The sequence below is a fragment of the Tyto alba genome, unplaced genomic scaffold (assembly GCF_018691265.1).
Source record: "Tyto alba isolate M040663 unplaced genomic scaffold, T.alba_DEE_v4.0 Super-Scaffold_28, whole genome shotgun sequence".
Lineage (NCBI taxonomy): Eukaryota > Metazoa > Chordata > Aves > Strigiformes > Tytonidae > Tyto > Tyto alba.
The window spans coordinates 19,054,816-19,072,315 of NW_024881302.1; the positions used below are offsets into that span (position 1 = coordinate 19,054,816).

Sequence of the window (17,500 nt, forward strand, 5' to 3'; positions counted from 1 at the left end):
TTAGCAGATTTCAGCCTATAAAAAAGTTAGCTGAACCTCTTTCATCTGCCTAAAGAAATGTAAAGGTCCCTCCAGTCTTTTCCAACAGTTTATTTTTAGACTCACAGTTTGGCTTACAATTAGCTGGTGTTTTATTTTGCTCATATCTTGGAAGAGACTGGTCTGTCAGTCTCAAATATTTCAAGGATCTCAGCCGCTAGAATGTCACATCGGGTAGAGTTCAGACCACTGTATTTGGGACTCGCAAACAGAAGTATTAACTCTTCCGATGTGTGTCTTTTCTTCCTGTATTGAAGAGTTGTAACATCCTTTTTGAGCATATTCTTCAGCAACAGGATGAGAGCTTTAAATAAAATAAATAAATTTTTAAAATCAAAATTTTCTTTAAGAAAAACAAAAAGAAACAAAACAAACAAACAAAAAAACTACAAACAGACAACAACAACTAACCACAAAAACCCCAGAGGTTCCTGCTGTGTTAAATATTGTAGAGGTATTCTTGCTCAGAACAACAGTGATGCCTTCAAAGGAAAATACAGTGAGTTTGTACCCGAATAATACTGGCAGTTACTGCCTTATCAGCCAGAGTTGCTAATGAGAAACTGTTATCTTCTCTTGGCTACTTTTGTAAACATACTGAAGCTTCTCAGTATCGCCTGGCACAGTACTGGTGTGAACTTGGCTCAGTTGGGATCCCAGTGTAGTCAGATGTGGGTGCTGGAGAAGTGAGCTTTTCTCCAGGTCCCAACAGGGTGTGAGTGAGTTCTCTTGTCCACATGTGTTTGCCCTGTGCAAGGAGGTGATGAATTATTTTCCAATCAGATAACTAAGAGTAGGTAGCAAAAAGGAAAGGAAAAAAATATATGGAGAAATGAGAAATATCTTAACCTCTCTGTTTGTTTGTTTGTTTTTCTCATGCTTGGTGATTCAAATCAAACCTTACTTTGTTTCTCTCCAGGCTCTTTTCATGCACTTTGTTGCAGCTGTAGGAAATCACTGATCTTTTCTATCTTTTTTTGTCTTTCTCCTTGTACGTTCTCCTTCTGTCAATTCCATATCCACTCCACCCTTCCTGTTTGCAGTGTTGCATCTCCCAAAAGGTAGGTTAAAGCACTTGAATCTTTGGACTTTGCTCCTTTGCTCGTTTCTTCTGTCTTTGGCTGGCTGTGGTTTTTTTTTTTTTTTCAAGGCTGTCATTATTGCTAATGCTGGGGCAGGAGAAGCAGGGCAGCAATTATAGCATCCAATTGCTGTGTAATGTCTCCTGGTTACACTCTTGCAAAGTTAGTTCAAAGCACCTGCAAAGTTGTTAGATAATGGATCATAGACCCAAGCTAGTCAGCATAGCACTTTCATACAACAGTACAAGCCTGCGTTTTCCAGAATGGAAAATAATAATGTTAATGGTGGGATATAAGTACTTTCTGCATTGCAAGAAAAAGTTTGGTGTTGTTTTTTGTTTTTTTTTTTTAAAGAAGAACATTTCAAGTAACATGTCTTCAGAGCTGTTAGGTATTGTCCCACATCCAAACCTGGTATATGCTGTTGCAATAGATGTGAGACATACTCAGCGTTTTTTCTTCTTTGCAAGCTTTCTGCAGTTGATGGAAAAGATGTTGGTCTGAACCCAACTTGGTACAATCATAAAAGTGACTCGTGTCTATTTGTACTAGATTATATTTTAACTAGGTAGGGTCTTTTTAGAGGCAAGAAGACAAGACTATTTTCCTGTGTCAATGAGGTCAGAGTTACTCAGCCATGTAGCATTAATGGTTAATTAAGTCATTCATCAAGTCTTGGCCTGAAGAGCAAATCTTAAAGAATAAAACCCCGTGGATTGTGATACCTGATAAGCAGAGAACTTGAAGGGAGTATGAGTATTAAATACCACAGATGTATGGGTTTGAATTAATGCCTTTGAGATTCTTCTGATTTTGTTGCAGGTGCCCTGAGTTAACTTTAGTGAGTGATGCACACTAACATTTGTACTAATTTATAAAATCAAAATCGGAATTAATTTCCTTGTGTTTTCATGTCTGAAAGAACTTAAGAGGCTTATTGAAGCATGTTTCATATCATATCTTCTGTGTTAAGGATTTTACCCCTAATAAATCAGCAAACTGTTAATTCCAGACAAGCAGATCTTCAGTGTTCATGTATTTTGCTGTAGTTACAGTGTTCTGAAAGCAGCCAGAAAGCCTTGATTTCTGCTAGGAGGAACATAGTTTGGGTTTGAGGGGCCTCAGGTAGATGCAGGGTGTCTGTTCACACTGATCTCAACACGGGATTAGGTCTCAGTTTTATACACCACATATGGCTTATATTGCTATTTATGATTCAGAAACAACGTATCACTTCTGCCATGCCTAACTGAAATTATAATGGATCTTAAAGATAATGCAGGACCTGTAAGATTTGACCCAAAACAAAATAGAGCAGGAAGATGTAATTCAGTGAGTCATACCTTGGGGAGTAGTGTGTGTTATCTTGGAATACATACAGAGCATATCTTCTGTGACAGCTGCTACTGCATGTCATCAACGTTGGCTTTATCTTCAGGAACTCTGAGGTCTCTGAAGCACATTGTATTAGTGATACAGCTGTAGAAACAACAGTCCTATGAAAATAACAAGTAAGCTGTTTTATTAAACATTTAATTTGTGCTACTTTTCTAAATCTAATTTCCTTTGAGATAATAAAAGTTGAACATGCCTTTCCAACATCAGCGATAAATAGAAAGTTGTCATGCCGATCCCAATAAGCCAACATGAAGAACTGAGGAAAATGTTCATGCAGGGTAAAATCTTAATGAATTTGTTCAGTTCTAATGGTAGACTTTAAGGCGGTGCCAGTCCAAATGTAGTGTTTTGTCAAAATTCTGCTTTTCAACCAGATAACCCTCAAAGACCTCTGGTGTGGTGGAAGCTAAACTTAATTTTTATCTGTCAATATAGACGGAAATGTAGTTTGGTTTGTTTTTTTTTTTTACCTTAGCTAACTTGCATGCTGTTCATTTTCACTCATTCATTACTTTGAAAAGCAACTACCCAACTGAAGTAGATGATTTTCAGTGTCATTATACCAAAAGTACTTTCAAAAATGAGAGGATGAATACAGGTTAGATACTTGTAACTCTAGTTGCAATTTTCTGAATTCCCCCTCCCATCCTAAAAAAAAGAAAATAAAAACAACCAACCAAACACCAAAAAAAAAAAAAACCCAAAACAAAACAAAAAAAAAAAACAACAAAAAACAATTTGTGTTTTTGTTAAGCAGCACAGAGCTTTGTTTGTAGGTTCAGGCTGTGTATTGACACTGCTCAGGTTTCAGGATCAGGTTTCAGTCTTAAGCACCTGCAGCTGTGATTTATGACTGGGAACTAGCAGGTCATTTTATTTCAAATCCTTCAGTCAAGCTACAGTCTAGGTTTTACTAACTGAATGGTGACATTATAAAATGATTCGCCATGATACTCAGTGGGCAGGAATGGCACGCCTGGAATAGTTTTCAACAGCCAATACAATGGTAAATGCTTTCTAGTAAATCAGAAAGATCTGTTTCTGAAGGTGATATTCTACCTACATGGAAAAGTTGTAGGAAGACACAGGGTGTCACTTCATTAGAACTGCTGACACTAAGTCAGCCACAGTAAAGTTCAGAAAGCATTTCCCAATGTCTCCAAGCAAGCACTGCTCTGAAGTACAGTGCAAATGCTGCTGATTTCTACAAGAAAAAAAAAAAAAAATGATACAAAATGTATACTTTGTGTGTTTTGGGGAGTGGGAGCTAAGCTTTTCAGGTACATTCAGATCTGCAGTATTGAGGTCTTCTCTATGTTCCATGAAACTAAGAGGAATGAAATGTGTAATTGTCAAAAAAAACCCACCAGAATTTGGGAAACACTTGCAACTGAGCCCTTGCATGCAGCGCAAACTGCATAAAGCTTTATTTAACTAATGGCTACCCAGTAATTCAGAATCTTGTGTAAGTTCCTATGTCACTTCTGCCATGTACTTGGCTGTCACCCTTGCCTTTCAAAAGTCTCTAACACCAGCCATGGATGCAGTAACACTTGTTTAATCCCCAGGCTCTGAGTTTGTGTGCTTATTTAATCTGAGAAATAAAGGCTGGTTAAGATGATGATGATGATGATTAGTGTTATTATTACCTTCAAGCATTTAAAAGCCATGAATCAGTTCTTATAATTGTATCAGACCCCTCGGGGGGTATGGGGATTTGTTTTCCTTCGTGTTTTCAGGCTCTGTCTGTAATCACGAACCTAGGAACTTCTTTGCTTCTTAATGAAGTGGAAGTCATTGGTCATTACATGTTTCCAAGAGGTGGGACTTTACAAAAGCTTCAAATGTTTGCCCTGGATTCAAATTTCTTAGCCTACTAATAATGATTCCTCTAAGATTTCTGAGGGTTTTAGGAATTCTCTAGTTCCATGATACAGGCAGGACCTCGGAGGGGGAATAGGTACTGCCTCTTCCTTTCAGATCCTGGCTGTTTCTTTAGGTATTCTGTTCTCTATGCTTAAATACTAGTGCCAGTAAGACTGTCTCAAACAGCAAATATAAATTGATCTATTTAAGGTCATGGTCATCCTACCTGGCTCACCATTATGTCCGATATATATAAAGGTGCGGGCCACAGCTGCCATACAGAGGAATTGCTCCAAGTATTTCAGTAATGCCAGATCACTTCCCCTTGAGGATTGTGTTAAACTGCAGTAGTTTATTATCTTCACTAAGTCATGGCCTTCTAATCCCATGGGCTAGAGCTTTGAACAATAGCTTATCTACCACAGTCTTTCAGTGTTCAGCTGTCTTTGCGTGTTACTGTCCAGTAATCCAAAACTTGTTTTGTTGTTAAATTATAGTTTCTCAATGTTTTGTATTGTATTTCTCAGGCAGAATGTGCACTTAGCAGTTCATGCTGAGAACTTCAAGTCTGAAATTGTCAGTGTGAAAGAGATGCGAGATATCTGGTCGTGGATCCCAGAGCGATTTGCACTTTGCCAGCCCCTCTTGCTTTTCACCACCTTGGAACATGGCTGTAGTCTGAGCAGGTAAGGAAGACCTCCCCCGCTCTTCTCTACTGTAGGGCAAAAAAGAGCAACTGGTGAACTGCTCACTGGATTGACCAAAAAGCAGGCCATGCCTAGTCAGAACTTGACCTAAAGAATATTATTAGCAGTGGGATGTAAATGTGACAAATTCTTATTGGCTACAGCATTTGACCAGGGTACTTCATATGCCAGAACATGGCAAGCCGTTCTAAACTGTCCAGGACCAATTGGAAGAGTCAAACTTGCATCAGTTCACAGAATATGCTTGTCTGAGACTGGTTCATTCCCCACTGGGTATGAATGGTTTAACTCAGTGGCTCTTTTGATAGATAACCACATTCAAACTGATCCAAAGAATAAGAGAAGTGGAAACTGGAGATTCTTCTACCTATTAATGTGATTGTTATTATTTATGAAGTGGGATAAACTAGATATGAGTTCTCCTTGCACTTGACACAGAAGACTATAATCCTGTAGCTCCTAATAATGCCTCCAGCATCTGCAGTTGAGGTACCGAGGTAGGGAGTGGTATGCTGTCACAGCCCCGTGTGCTGGTGAGGAAAAGCAAGCAAAGAGAATGCATCATAATTATTTTCTATGAAAACCAAAAGCTCTTTAGATAGCCATCATCCTCAGGACACAACTTTCTTTAGGTTCTCTTGATTCAGACTGCTGTAAAATGCCACTGTTGTGATAGGTAGTCCTTTAGTTATTCTGCAGAGGTGTAAGCAACTGTACAGAGATCTGAGTAGAGAAGAATTGCTTAATAATATTAGTTTACACTCAACTCTGTTGTTTACAATGGACTGTAGAAAGCATTTGCAGGAATATGCTTAGTCTTCAGATGTCTTTTTTGCCATGCCATCGGTTAAAGGAGGAGGTGGTGGCTGACATTGAGGAGGAAAAGAACTGCAGTTGGTGGTAGCTGAGTGCTCATTTTTGTGTACTCTGCACTTCAGGTTCTATTCTCACAGTGAGGGACACGAACCAACTCTTCTCCTCATCAAGACCACAGCAAAAGAGGTGAGTGAGGTGAAAGGCAACTGATTAAATTAGGTTTTTAGACAGTTATGTAATGCTGTATTGCACCACACAACTGTTTATAATAAAATGAAGAAGCAAGGGACCTGACATTGCTTGGGGATTAGTTTTGGTTTTTTAACAATACATGCTTTAAACGGTTCCATTTGTTGATTATGGGACTGTGCATTTGTGGGTAAATCTTGTAAACTAGGTCTTGGCCAGCTATTCTTTCTTCTGTAAGTAATGTGGGATGATGGATTAGAGTAACTCATTGAGCTCTTGGACAGATTGCAGATTCAGAGGGAAAGCCTGGGGGATTGTGTTAAGAAACTCATAATTCATAGAAGATATTTTCATTTTCTCCAGGATATGAGGAGAGAAGGTAGCAGAATTTAAATGGTATGAATAATATTGGACTACATCATGTGGAAACAAAAGTTTTAGCTTCATCTAATTCTTGTTTGAAAAAAAATAAATAAAACAAGAAAGCTCTCAGAACCTGAGAAGAAATGCACACAGGTGCCTGACCTAATGAGTACTGGTTCTGTACTCTGCTGCATATGACAATATTGGACAACATAATATGAAAACAGAAACATTATCTTCATATCATGCTTGTTAAAAAAAAAATGCATAAAACAAGAAAGCTTAACAGAACCTCTGAAGGAGGACACATAGGAGCTTCCTGTAATGAGTGTTGGTTGTCTGTGCCACTGTGCGTGACTTCTAAATATTCTGCATATAATGCTAAGCTAATATTGCAGCCTGTGGGCTTACATTTCTGCTTATGTTCCTGCAGCATTGCTGTCCAGGAAACAGGCCCATTTCTACACTTACTCGCATCTACCTAATGCTAAGGCACCGGGTTGTTTCATAGTTCTGTGTATTGTTTCTGGCCATCCCAAACCAGCACTGACATGCCAATGGCCTGTGGTATCTGTAAGGAAGAGGGAAAATATTTCTTTATTATTTTGCTTCTTGTTTTGGAGCATGTCAGAAGTCTAGCTTTGTATGAGATGCTGGTTTTTATAGTATAGTTCATTTCTTACCCCTCAAAAAAAAAAAAAAATCCTAACAAAAAAGTAGAAGAAAAGTATGGGGGTTTTGTTTGGTTGTGGGTTTTGGTTCTTTGCAAAGGATTGCATTCATCCTTTACTCATATGTCTATAGTTACATTTTAGAAAGAGGAAAATTTGCCTTCTGATTTTCTGGCTCCCGTATGTTTTGGGCATATCGGATCAAACAGAGTTTTGGGCCATCTTTTTGCTTACACACATGATTTATCTGTGTAAAAAATGCTCTTCGGTGATTTTGTCCTAGGAGCTGCTTTTGTAATGCTGGTGGAGGCAAAACAGTAAATGTACCTTAAAACAATTCTGTTTAACCATAGCTTCTGGGGAAAAAAAAAAAAAAACCAACAACAAAAAAAAACCAGTGGGATTGCTTTCATCCCATTCTTGGAGCTTCATTGTTTGGTCTGTGTCCAATTAGCTGTGATGCTTATTGCTGGTGGTGAGAAATTCTTCTAGTGCAAACAAAAGACTTGACAGAAAAGCTTAGCCCTCCAAGGCTATGTTTTCTCTTTATTGGAAACTAGTGAACCCCATGCTGTTTGAATAGGCTGCTTTAAATATCTGAGGTAGTTCAGCATTGCCTTAGCTAAGCTGATTTTAACCTACAGTTTGAAATGGAGAAAGCCACCAAGGCTACTGGTTTTGACCAGAAAATGTTCAGGTAGAACTGCTCATATTGTCACTTGTGACAGTACTGTTGCTTTAGATGCCAAAATGAGGAAGTCAGGCTTCTCAAGTTTGGATTGATTTGTATTTTGGTACCTGGGTTATATTGGAACATTTCTCCTTTAAGGCCTCAGAGATGTGAAATAATTTATGAAACTCATAGGATTTAAGGGTACCCACCAGTGGCTTAAAGCAGTTGAAATCTTGTGCTGCCTTAATCCACTGATACAGTGATTTTCAAAATCAAACTAAAATAAAACCTTCAGTTCTGGAATCTGAAATGTTGGTATCAATTGGTTTAACACACTTTCTTCTTCAACGAAAGCCCCCTGACCGTGCTGTTTGTGCTAGGTCTGTGGTGCTTATCTGTCAACTGACTGGAGCGAGCGCAGACGAGGAGGGAACAAGCTGAGTTTCTTTGGAACTGGGGAGTGCTTTGTATTTAGGGTGAGTAAAATTCTGTTGTTGCTACCCAGTAGCAAGGCAGAACCACTCTGTTGGTGTAACTCTTACTTCCTTTTCACTTGAACAGGCTGGATTATGCACCCTCCTAGGTATAAAGTCTACTGAACTCTTAATTTGGAGGAGGAAAATGTACTTTTCAGTTTTGTGCTAACCCTTTTTCTCCCCTTGCACAGAATATTTTCTGAAAAGATGTAATAAGGTAACTCAGAAAACACTGCATCATTTCTTCAATCACCTAAAAAGCAAAGATATAAATAAAATAACACCTGGCCTAAAAGACAGTTTGATCTAATCTTTGCCACTAATCATACAGGTGGAGCCGAGGGGGCTTAAATGTTCTTTGCCGTGCAGAGCTTTCTGTGTAGTGCACCTGCACTAACTAAAACTTTGCTCTTCTCTGCCCCTGTGCAGCTGCAACCAGAAGTGGAACGCTACGAGTGGGTGATCATAAAACACCCAGAACTGGCCACGACTGGTTCAGAGCCAAAAAATCATGCCTCACCAGCTTCCAGCACCCTTTCTTCCAGCAGTGTCCCATCAGACCCCTCAGATCGCCTTTCGCCCTTCTTATCGGCCCGGCACTTCAACTTGCCTTCCAAAACAGCCTCCATGTTTATGGCTGGCAGCAGTGAATGCATCATTATAGGTAAGTCAGTGTGAGAATTTGAGCATATATCCTACCAGCTCTCCCTATCTGCCCTACATAAAAGAGTCACCTATATTTACCATATATGTATGTCAGTATCATTACAGTTAGAGATAAAAGTGGCCAAAACCTGATGTTATTACCCAACAAAACTTTTCTGTGGGAAAACTTGCATATCAATCATTTTAGAGTAAGATTGTAATTCGTAAGCTTTAAGCACAGCCATACCTTCATACTGCCTCATTCATGATGAGAAATAGATCTTGGAGAGGAACTGACTTTGCACTGAGGCTTTTGAAACACAGGGTAAACTATAAAACAAGTTAATTCTCCTGAAACTTCACTGGATCTGTGATGCTGCTGACTTTGGCAAAAGCCTGCTTAGTAAATTTGTCACCTAAATGGGATTTACAGGAAACAGATATAAAATCATAGTTGTCCTTTTCACAAAAAGCTTTACTTGACACTTGTTAGGAGAGCAACTAGCCTGGTGATTTTTCTCTGTAACATCAAGTGTTGGCTGATTTCCCATTTAGTAGCCTGTGCTCTAATCAGCCATAAGTTGGGCTGCTCCCATATCAGCTAGGCTGGTGAGAGCTTCAGTACATGTGTAACTGAATTAGAAATCACCGTTAATGATGGATCACAGATATTTCAGAGACCTTTACTGTTGAGCATACATCCCACCAGCCCTTTCTGTCAGCCTTAGATAAGAGTGTCGCTTGTATTTACCATGTATTACACTATGGATAGTAATAAGAGAAATACAAGCTTGCGTAGTAGATATATAGAAATTAATATTGTACATGATTCCAGCTGTAGACCAGAATTTCCACCCTTTTGATTCTTCAGATGGTTTTGGTATCTATTCTTAGATGTTTGCCCTATAAGCAATATGAGAATCTTCCTTTTTGTTTTCCTAACACATTTCTGTCTAAATTCGTGTCACTTTGCTGCATTCTCTGACTGTAAGCTTTCTGAATCTTGACACAGACCCACAGATAATCAAAATGCTTTTAACTCCACTGTGTTTTATAATCATAGAGCACCGGGTTGAAAGGGACCTCAGGGGCCATCTGGCCCAACCTTTCTTGGCGAAGGCATGGTCTAGACAGGATGACCCAGCTCCCTGTCCAGCTGAACCTCAAAACTGTTCAACGTTGGGGAATCCACCATGTCCCTGTGGAGATTATTCCAATGACTGACTGTTCTTATTGTGAAAAGTTTTCTTCTTATGTCCAATTGGAATCTCCCCAGGAGTAACTTGTACCCCATTACCCCTCATCTTTTCCATGTGACTCCTTGTAAAAAAGGAGGTTCCATCTTCTCTGTAACCACCCTTTTAATACTGGAACATGGTGATAAGGTCTCTACTAAGCTTTCTTTTCTCAAGGCTGAACAAACCAAATTTTCTCAGCCTTTTCTCACATGGCAGGTTTCCCAGTCCTTTGATCATCTTTGTGGCCCTTCTCCAGACCCTCTCCAGCCTGTCCACAGCTTTTTTTGTATGGTAGGGACCAAAACTGAACACAGTATTCCAGGTGTGGCCTGACAAGCATTGAGTAGAGTGGGATAATGACTTCTTTGTCTCTGCTGGTGATGCCCTTGTTGATGCAGCCCAGCATCCCGCTGGTTCTTTGCCACAATAGCACACTGTTTCCCATGCTAAGGAGTGCACAGACACCCTTACACTTGTCTTTGTCTGTTCACAGGAGGTGGTGATGGCCAGGCTCTTTACCTCGATGCAGATCTGAACCACGGAAGAACCAGCCACTGCAATACTTTCAATAATCAGCCATTGTGTTCTGAAAGCTTCCAGATATCTGTCTTGGAGGTGTGGGGCTTCAGAGACACCATGAATGGTTGATGTGACTATCATTAATCATCTAGTTTTTCACTCGTCCTAGGATTCCCAAGGCAAACTCTAATGCAGGAGCTAAGTTAGAACATAATTTCTGCTGGGCTCAGTGGTTTTTAGTAAGTACTGAGTGGTGCACTTGAATGCAGGGCTCAGTTGTTTACTCTTATTTTATTTAAAATAGGTCAAGGTGAAGCAATGTATCAGATTAACTCCTTAGCTCTTTACCTCTAGAGATCTGGATTCAGGTACTGTTGTTAGGTAAAAATGAAACTGTAATGATTTCAAACCATCCTAAACGGATACAAGTCCATATCACAGGTTAGATTTGTGGCTTGATGCGATTCCTCAGAAGCACAGAGCTGGCTGAGGTGTACTGTAGAGCAGTGTGCCACTGGCACTAATGTCTGCCTTGAGCCAGTAATATCAGATGTCTGCTCACAGGGAACATGAATGACCTCAGATTTGACATAGAACAGTAGTTCATTAAATCATTGCCCTATTATAAGCAGATATTGTGCAGACAAATCAATAACGTTTCTTAAGTTGTGAAAGCCCTCAGTTCACACAGGAATCATGGTTGATAGTTATCCTTCTCCTTGCACCTGAACCCTTGTCACGTTCCACTTGCATCTGTTTGAGGAGTTGGCCCCCGAGGAAGGCATCCAGACTGGACAACGATGTCTCAAAGGCTTGATTTTGTTTACATTCCTATTCCATATCAGTATAATGACTTCAACTGACTCGTGTTTCAGGCAGCTGAAAGCCAGAGCATATATGCAGTGCTCAGAAACTTTCCTTTCTTCATCTTTCCTGGAAGCTGAAATGGAGCTTTAAATCTGAGAATAACTGTGCTGGTATCATGTTTGGGGAATTAGGTGTTGTGATACAGAAGCTTAATGCCCTCCCCACAAGTAAATGAAGGGAGGTGGGAGGGAAATCTTCTGCGTAATATTATTCTGGAAGTGGATGAGTTTCCCAGAAGAACTCTGGGTGACAGTGTTTCTCCCTATCATGAGTCTGCTCAGTGATGAGATCCTGAAAAAGGTAACGCTTGTTGCCAGCAGTGTTCTGGTAGGGTTTGGATGATGCAAAGAGACTTTTGCTCATTCCTGAGAATTCATACAGTTCTCTGCAAGCAGGCCTTGTGCCGTGTGATGCCTGGAGGCAATTGCCCAGTGTCTTTATCTGAAGCTTACTGTATCTGCTGTAGAACTCCCACATGAAGCAGAAGTATATAGACATTGACAGATAGTCCAGAGCATATGACGGGATGCTATCTAAGGTTCAGTGGGTAATTTGCTAGTAAGATGATTTACCACAACAGGTAAAAGGAAGGGAAAGAGGAATTGCTGTTTTTTTCAGCAGTTAATCTAAAAAAATTGCTTTGGAGTGGGGGAAATGTTATTACTACTTAAACTTCCAGTTCATTAAAAGGAAAAATTAAAAATTTATAGCGATAAAATCCCAGCTAGGCTGGCCAGGGTCATGTTAATATTCAGAGGTCACAGGTGAGGCTTGTTGGTAATGTTGGCTTGTTTAGCTTGCCATCAATGAAAAAAGCATGTGTCTTGGTAAAGTGTTGCCTCTTGCAAAGTACATAAACAAACTTGGCAAAAATGTGAATTGCTTCCTAAGGTGCCATTTTGAATTTTTGTCAAAATAACTCTTTGAAATATTAGACTGCGTATACAGCAGTTTAAGATGCCTTTTGCACCATTTATATTTGCAATTAGATTACTTCACCCTGTTTGAGAGTCGGCACTGGTCCTTCTTCCCACTTCCCACTCAGTGAATTCTGTCCAGCTGTCTTTTCATAGGTTTACTGTAAGCTTGATTGAACTGGAAAGGGAGACATAATTCAGCTATACTTACGTATTTTGATGGGAAAGATCTGTAACAGTCATATCTGGCTTTTTACAAATATTAGCTGATACTGCCTTCTATTATTTTTTTAAAGCTAGCTGTATCACTTTGCACTTGCTAGTATCCCATAAGCTTCCTCAGACAAAAGAAATCATTTAGAAAATATATCCCATTTAGTAGCTTGTCTTAAATGTAGGTGGGATTTCAGTTTTGTCTGTATCTCCTCCCTTTCAAGCTTGTCTGAGGTGTCCTTGGGGAAAAAAAAATAAAAAAAAATAAAAAAAAAAAACCACCCAAGCAACAAAACACAATAGGGTTAATTTTCAGCTTGTTAAATTGTCATAAATTCCCTGGAGCTGTGTGTTGGCAGGATTTGTGGGACTTCAGTATTACAGTCAAAATGAATAGGGTTTTATCTGCAGAATCTTTCCTGCAGCTGGCCATGGTGATGTGATTTTCTCACTCCCCATCCCTGCTGGATGCAGCTATGTCAGCGAAACCTGAGTACTATACTATGTCTTAAGCCATATCTCAGAAACGCTGTTCCTTTCCCTGCTCTGCTCTTAGTGCACAGGGATTTGGGTGCTTGAAATCAGAAATAACTCATAGTTGCTCAGAAGTTTATCACAGGGTATTGGTGTGAGAATCCAAGGAGCTTTACTGAAAATCAGTGAGGTTTAGGCATCTGAGTCTCGAGTGTCTTTCAAAAGTCAATCACAGGCCTCAGCTCAGCTTCCCTTGTGCCAGACGAGTACAGCTTCTGACTCCTCTGGCAGCAAAGGTCCACAGAAGACCCCCTTTTTGGTAGCTTATCTAGATGCCCAACCATTTTTTTGCTTGGGAGTAAAGGTAAATGTTCATTCTTAAAGACAGACGTTATGCTGGGCGGCTGGCAGTCTCCAGCAGCTGCTCTGTGCCTGTGCATTTGCAGCCACTTGGAGCACACGCTGTGCCCAGAGCAATTTGAGTGGTGACCTGTATGAGTTTGCAAATCACAGCAAGGGGCAGAAGGGTTACCAGGTGACCCTCCTTCTGACTCCGTATATTCATATCAAACTTGAGGCACATGTTTGCAGGAATGGCTTTAGTTCGATACAGCACTACCCTGCTGCAGGTGTCCTGCAGGACTAGTATGTGTGTTTTAAATTAAATTGCATAGCCTAAATAAGCAAGAGACCACAATAATCTAGCGAGAGGAATTGTACAGTGCTGTGTCATCGTCATGCAATACTTCAGTAAAAATGAATGTTCCTTTTCATCTGCAAATCCTCATGTGTGATTCTTGTCATGGTTATGAGACACCTTAGAGGAATAGCGTTGTGACTTGGTTTTCTTTCCAGTAGTGAAGAGGCATTTTATTTTTGCCTGTGTAGTTAATGGTTCTTGCTGACCAAGTGTATATCAAAGTTCAGGTAATTAAACCAACAGTTTTGTTTCATGCAAAACTTGAGGCAGAGACCACAGATGTTTTTAAGACAATTTCTACAATGGGCGCCTTATCAGAAAGTTAAAAGTATCTCAAGTACCCCGGCTGTGAAGTGTTTTGGTCACGTTGTAACTCTGAGCAACTGTTGGTGTAGTTTGTAGTCCTGCTAGCAGCAGTGTCAGCGGGAGTGCCAGTGCTGCTTGATCAGCTCTTCAGTGTGTAGCTGGGGAGCTGAAGGCTGGGCGTTAGCTACCACGTTTCTTCAAGATTGTATTTGCTTTCCCAAGAAGCCATTTTTGCTTTGCAATATTCTCTTGAAGTCAGAAACTTGAGACTCCTGACATCAGAAACTTGAATTTATTGTAAATGGCATCTAAGCTGTTCCCAGGCCACAGGAACTATTTCCAGCTGTCAGCTAGGGCTGGACAGACTTCATCACTGCACCCAAACTGTCGTTCCAACAGATCATGCACTTTGACATGCTCCCTTTTCTGATGAAGCATGTTAATCAGCCTCCTATTAATAGAGGCCACAGTTAACAAAGGGGAGGGAAAGACTCCCATTTCCTCTACGTTGAAATAACTGAAGACAAATTGGAGGGGCAGGCAGTACTGTTCTTTAAAGAGTTAAATATCTTGCCAATAGCGATACGTGTTTAGCCATAGAGGGGTGGCACTTGCAGGTTGATCAACTGCTCTGTGCGTGTGCATTGAAATTGTGCACTTTGTCCTTGGAAATCCATCCTTATTTCTGATGGGGAGTGAGCTCCTCTGCCCGCTGACCCCACAGGCACCCCAGAGATACCGATGCCACGGCCAGTGGGGGCCAAGAGCTCGCCTGCAGCCATGGCACTGGAAGAGCTCAGCTCCTGCAGTTGGCACCTGGAGTCTGGCTGTTGGATAGATTGGAGGCTTGGGCACATGGCTGATAACGTTGAGATGCCTTTCTGCTGGCTCTGTGTCATGAATTTCAGACTATTCATCGTTGAGATGAGTGTGCGAATTACTTGGGGTGATGTTTATCTTCAGATGAGCGGTGGTGTGCTGCTGAACCAGTTTTGTACCATATCATTGGAAACACTGCCCTACATTGATGGTATTTTTGTTACTGTGCAGAATCTTGGATTATATTAAAAGATGTTTGACTGTGGAGGCTGCTGACTTTGTCCTTCATTCAGTTATTTTCCTTCCCATAGACCTCATGGCTGAAACTGAGAAGTAAACCTTGAAGCATGTGTTATCTCACAGGAGCTCTTCGCTACAGTGAGGCAATTGCACAGTTCCTGACCATTCTAGGAGATTTCACAAGGCATCCACTGAGATCAGGTGCCAAACTGACTGTAAAAGAAACAAAAAAACCAAACAAACAAACAAAAAAAAACCATACAGATTGCCAAATTCTGAAATGAGCCTGCTTCCCTTTAGTGAGGCCAGAGTGTGTTTTGCCCCAGCCCAGCCTGGGTTTCAGATGGAGCTTAGGGGTGTCTTCTGGCCACCAAGACACGTAAGTTGTGGCCCAGACCACTGGTGCTGATGCACCCTCTGCATGTGAACGCTGTCACTGACGTGGCTACAGTCCTGCAGCCACTGCGTTCAGTGCTGCTCTCGCTCGAGGCTGTGCCTGCCTTGTGCCAGCACAGATGGGGCTGTTAGCGGCAGGCAGGCAGCTCGGTCACGTGGAGCTGCTTGTTTAAAACTAGTATTTTTGTTCCTCTTGATGGCTTGGTTTTAACCTGGATCTCTTCCCTGCCCGTGTCCCTGGTAACAGCACAGATGCTTTTTGCTGTGGTTGAAGGGGGTGTCTCTAGGTAGCAGCACTGGTTTAAATAAATGTTCCTGTTGCTTCAAGCCTAGTCTTTGCCAGCGCCTGAAACTTAAATATGAGACTTGTGGGAACTATGGGAACTTACTGATATAGTTGGAGGATATCAAAATCCTCCAGGCAAAATGACTTTGGAAAGTCTCTGCAGGCAAAGACCAATGAATTAAAAAAAAAAAAAAAAAGTGGTTTGAATTTCCAGTGAATTCCACTAAATTCTTGGGGTTTGAGTGAAACTCCTGGCAGGAAGGAGGAAAAAAAGAAAAAAAAAAAACAAAACCAAACCAAAGAACCCCAAAACCCAACATATACACCTCCTACACAACACGGGGGCCTCCTGTGCTGCTGTAAATGGGTGTTTCCAAGAACAAAGCTGTGCTCTAAGGCAATGCAATGTGGAAAAGAGGGATTGCTGAGCTTGCAGAAACAATTTGCCGATTATTTTCATGCCGGCTCTGCACTGCCATGAGGCTTTGCTGCAAAGAAAGCCTGTGGCCACTAGAGGTTCCCCTTCGCCTGGTTGTCAGTTTCTTTCCATAGCCAAAAAACTCCATTCTTGCAGCCAAAAGTCCCAGAATGTAGTAAACATTATGAGGCTGAGCACTTCTTTTTTAAAAGAGATGGCAGTAGGGTAAAGGGGTATGAATAGGCTTTTTTCACTTGCTTTCCAAAAGTGAAAGAGTTTAGCATTAAATACAATAAATCACTATTTTACAACTCCCTTAAATACCTTAAACTTAGTAACAAAGGTGCTCAGCCAGAAAACGCAACTGAGGGGTCTTGAGGAGCTGAGCAATGCAGGCAGCTGGTTTTGAAGCTTACATCTGCTTTAAACTACGCGACTGAAGACCCGAAAGGAAAATGTTATGCTTGATTGCCTCAAGTAGTGGGAGCTCTTTATCAAGCCTGGATGGCTTGGTGATGGGAACGTTATGGGTGATGCCTCACGGGGCTGGTAGTTAATGAAGCTGGAGGAGCCTTAACTCCTAGAAAATGAAAGCTGTTCTCTGTCTTGCTGTGGTATGAGAAGAGCGGGATTCTTGCTAGTTGTGTCCTTTTTTCTAGATTTTCACTGCACAGTCTTTTCTGTAAATGTGAACATATACCTGCTTCCTTGAGAAATGTTTTCTAACTAGCTGATGCACAAGACTGCTTCTGGCAGCAAAGTTTTTCCTGCCTTTTAAAGCACCCTGTTGGGAGTTCCCAGACCTGCCTGGCTATTGCCCTTCCCAAACGCTGCTTTGGGTTGCAGAGTCTCTGCGTGAGCAGCTGGCAGGGTTGTGGCTCGACTGGCTGGCCATGCTCTGGTGTCCGTAGTCCACTTCTGACTCTGTTTTCAAATCACACAAACAGCTGCTCGGGGGAACTCGATCCAGTCTTTAGCCAAGCAATATTTGAGAGTGTTCAGCTCCTGGTTTGCTAACGTGTTGCTGACTTTCCTCATGCAAGTACAGAAGATAAGGCGCTAGGACTGCCTATGCTGTCCCTGAACCTGGATATACGCCTCCCAGCTGCTGACACAGCTTCAGTTCATCGCTTGCTTGGTGAGTCACCTCCCTTTCTGTGGTTAATTTGTCCTCCAAAGTTA

At 41.1% G+C, this 17,500-nt stretch overlaps 1 protein-coding gene and 1 long non-coding RNA gene across 10 annotated transcripts in view; one reads left to right on the top strand and one right to left on the bottom strand.

Moving 5' to 3' along the window:
- TBC1D24 (TBC1 domain family member 24) overlaps positions 1-15,243 on the top strand; it is a 31,088-nt gene extending 15,845 nt beyond the window's left edge. For 7 of the 8 annotated variants that reach the window (XM_042798397.1, XM_042798396.1, XM_042798395.1 and 4 more), the window contains 6 exons: positions 1,083-1,100; positions 4,913-5,071; positions 6,031-6,094; positions 8,185-8,280; positions 8,710-8,944; positions 10,657-15,243. In XM_042798397.1, the coding sequence (XP_042654331.1) occupies positions 1,083-1,100; positions 4,913-5,071; positions 6,031-6,094; positions 8,185-8,280; positions 8,710-8,944; positions 10,657-10,811 (727 nt within the window). In that variant the 3' untranslated portion in view covers positions 10,812-15,243. The remainder of the gene's footprint in view (positions 1-1,082; positions 1,101-4,912; positions 5,072-6,030; positions 6,095-8,184; positions 8,281-8,709; positions 8,945-10,656) is intronic. The other variant, XM_042798398.1, reaches the window with a different exon arrangement.
- On the bottom strand, positions 76-4,906 carry LOC116964399. Of its 2 annotated transcripts, XR_004408739.1 has the most exons (3): positions 4,612-4,906; positions 2,465-2,617; positions 76-343 (listed from the first exon to the last, which is right to left on the bottom strand). It is a non-coding gene; the product is annotated as an uncharacterized LOC116964399 (long non-coding RNA). The 2 variants fall into 2 exon arrangements; XR_004408738.2 differs by having other exon boundaries at positions 2,465-4,906.
- Positions 15,244-17,500: the final 2,257 nt, after the last annotated feature.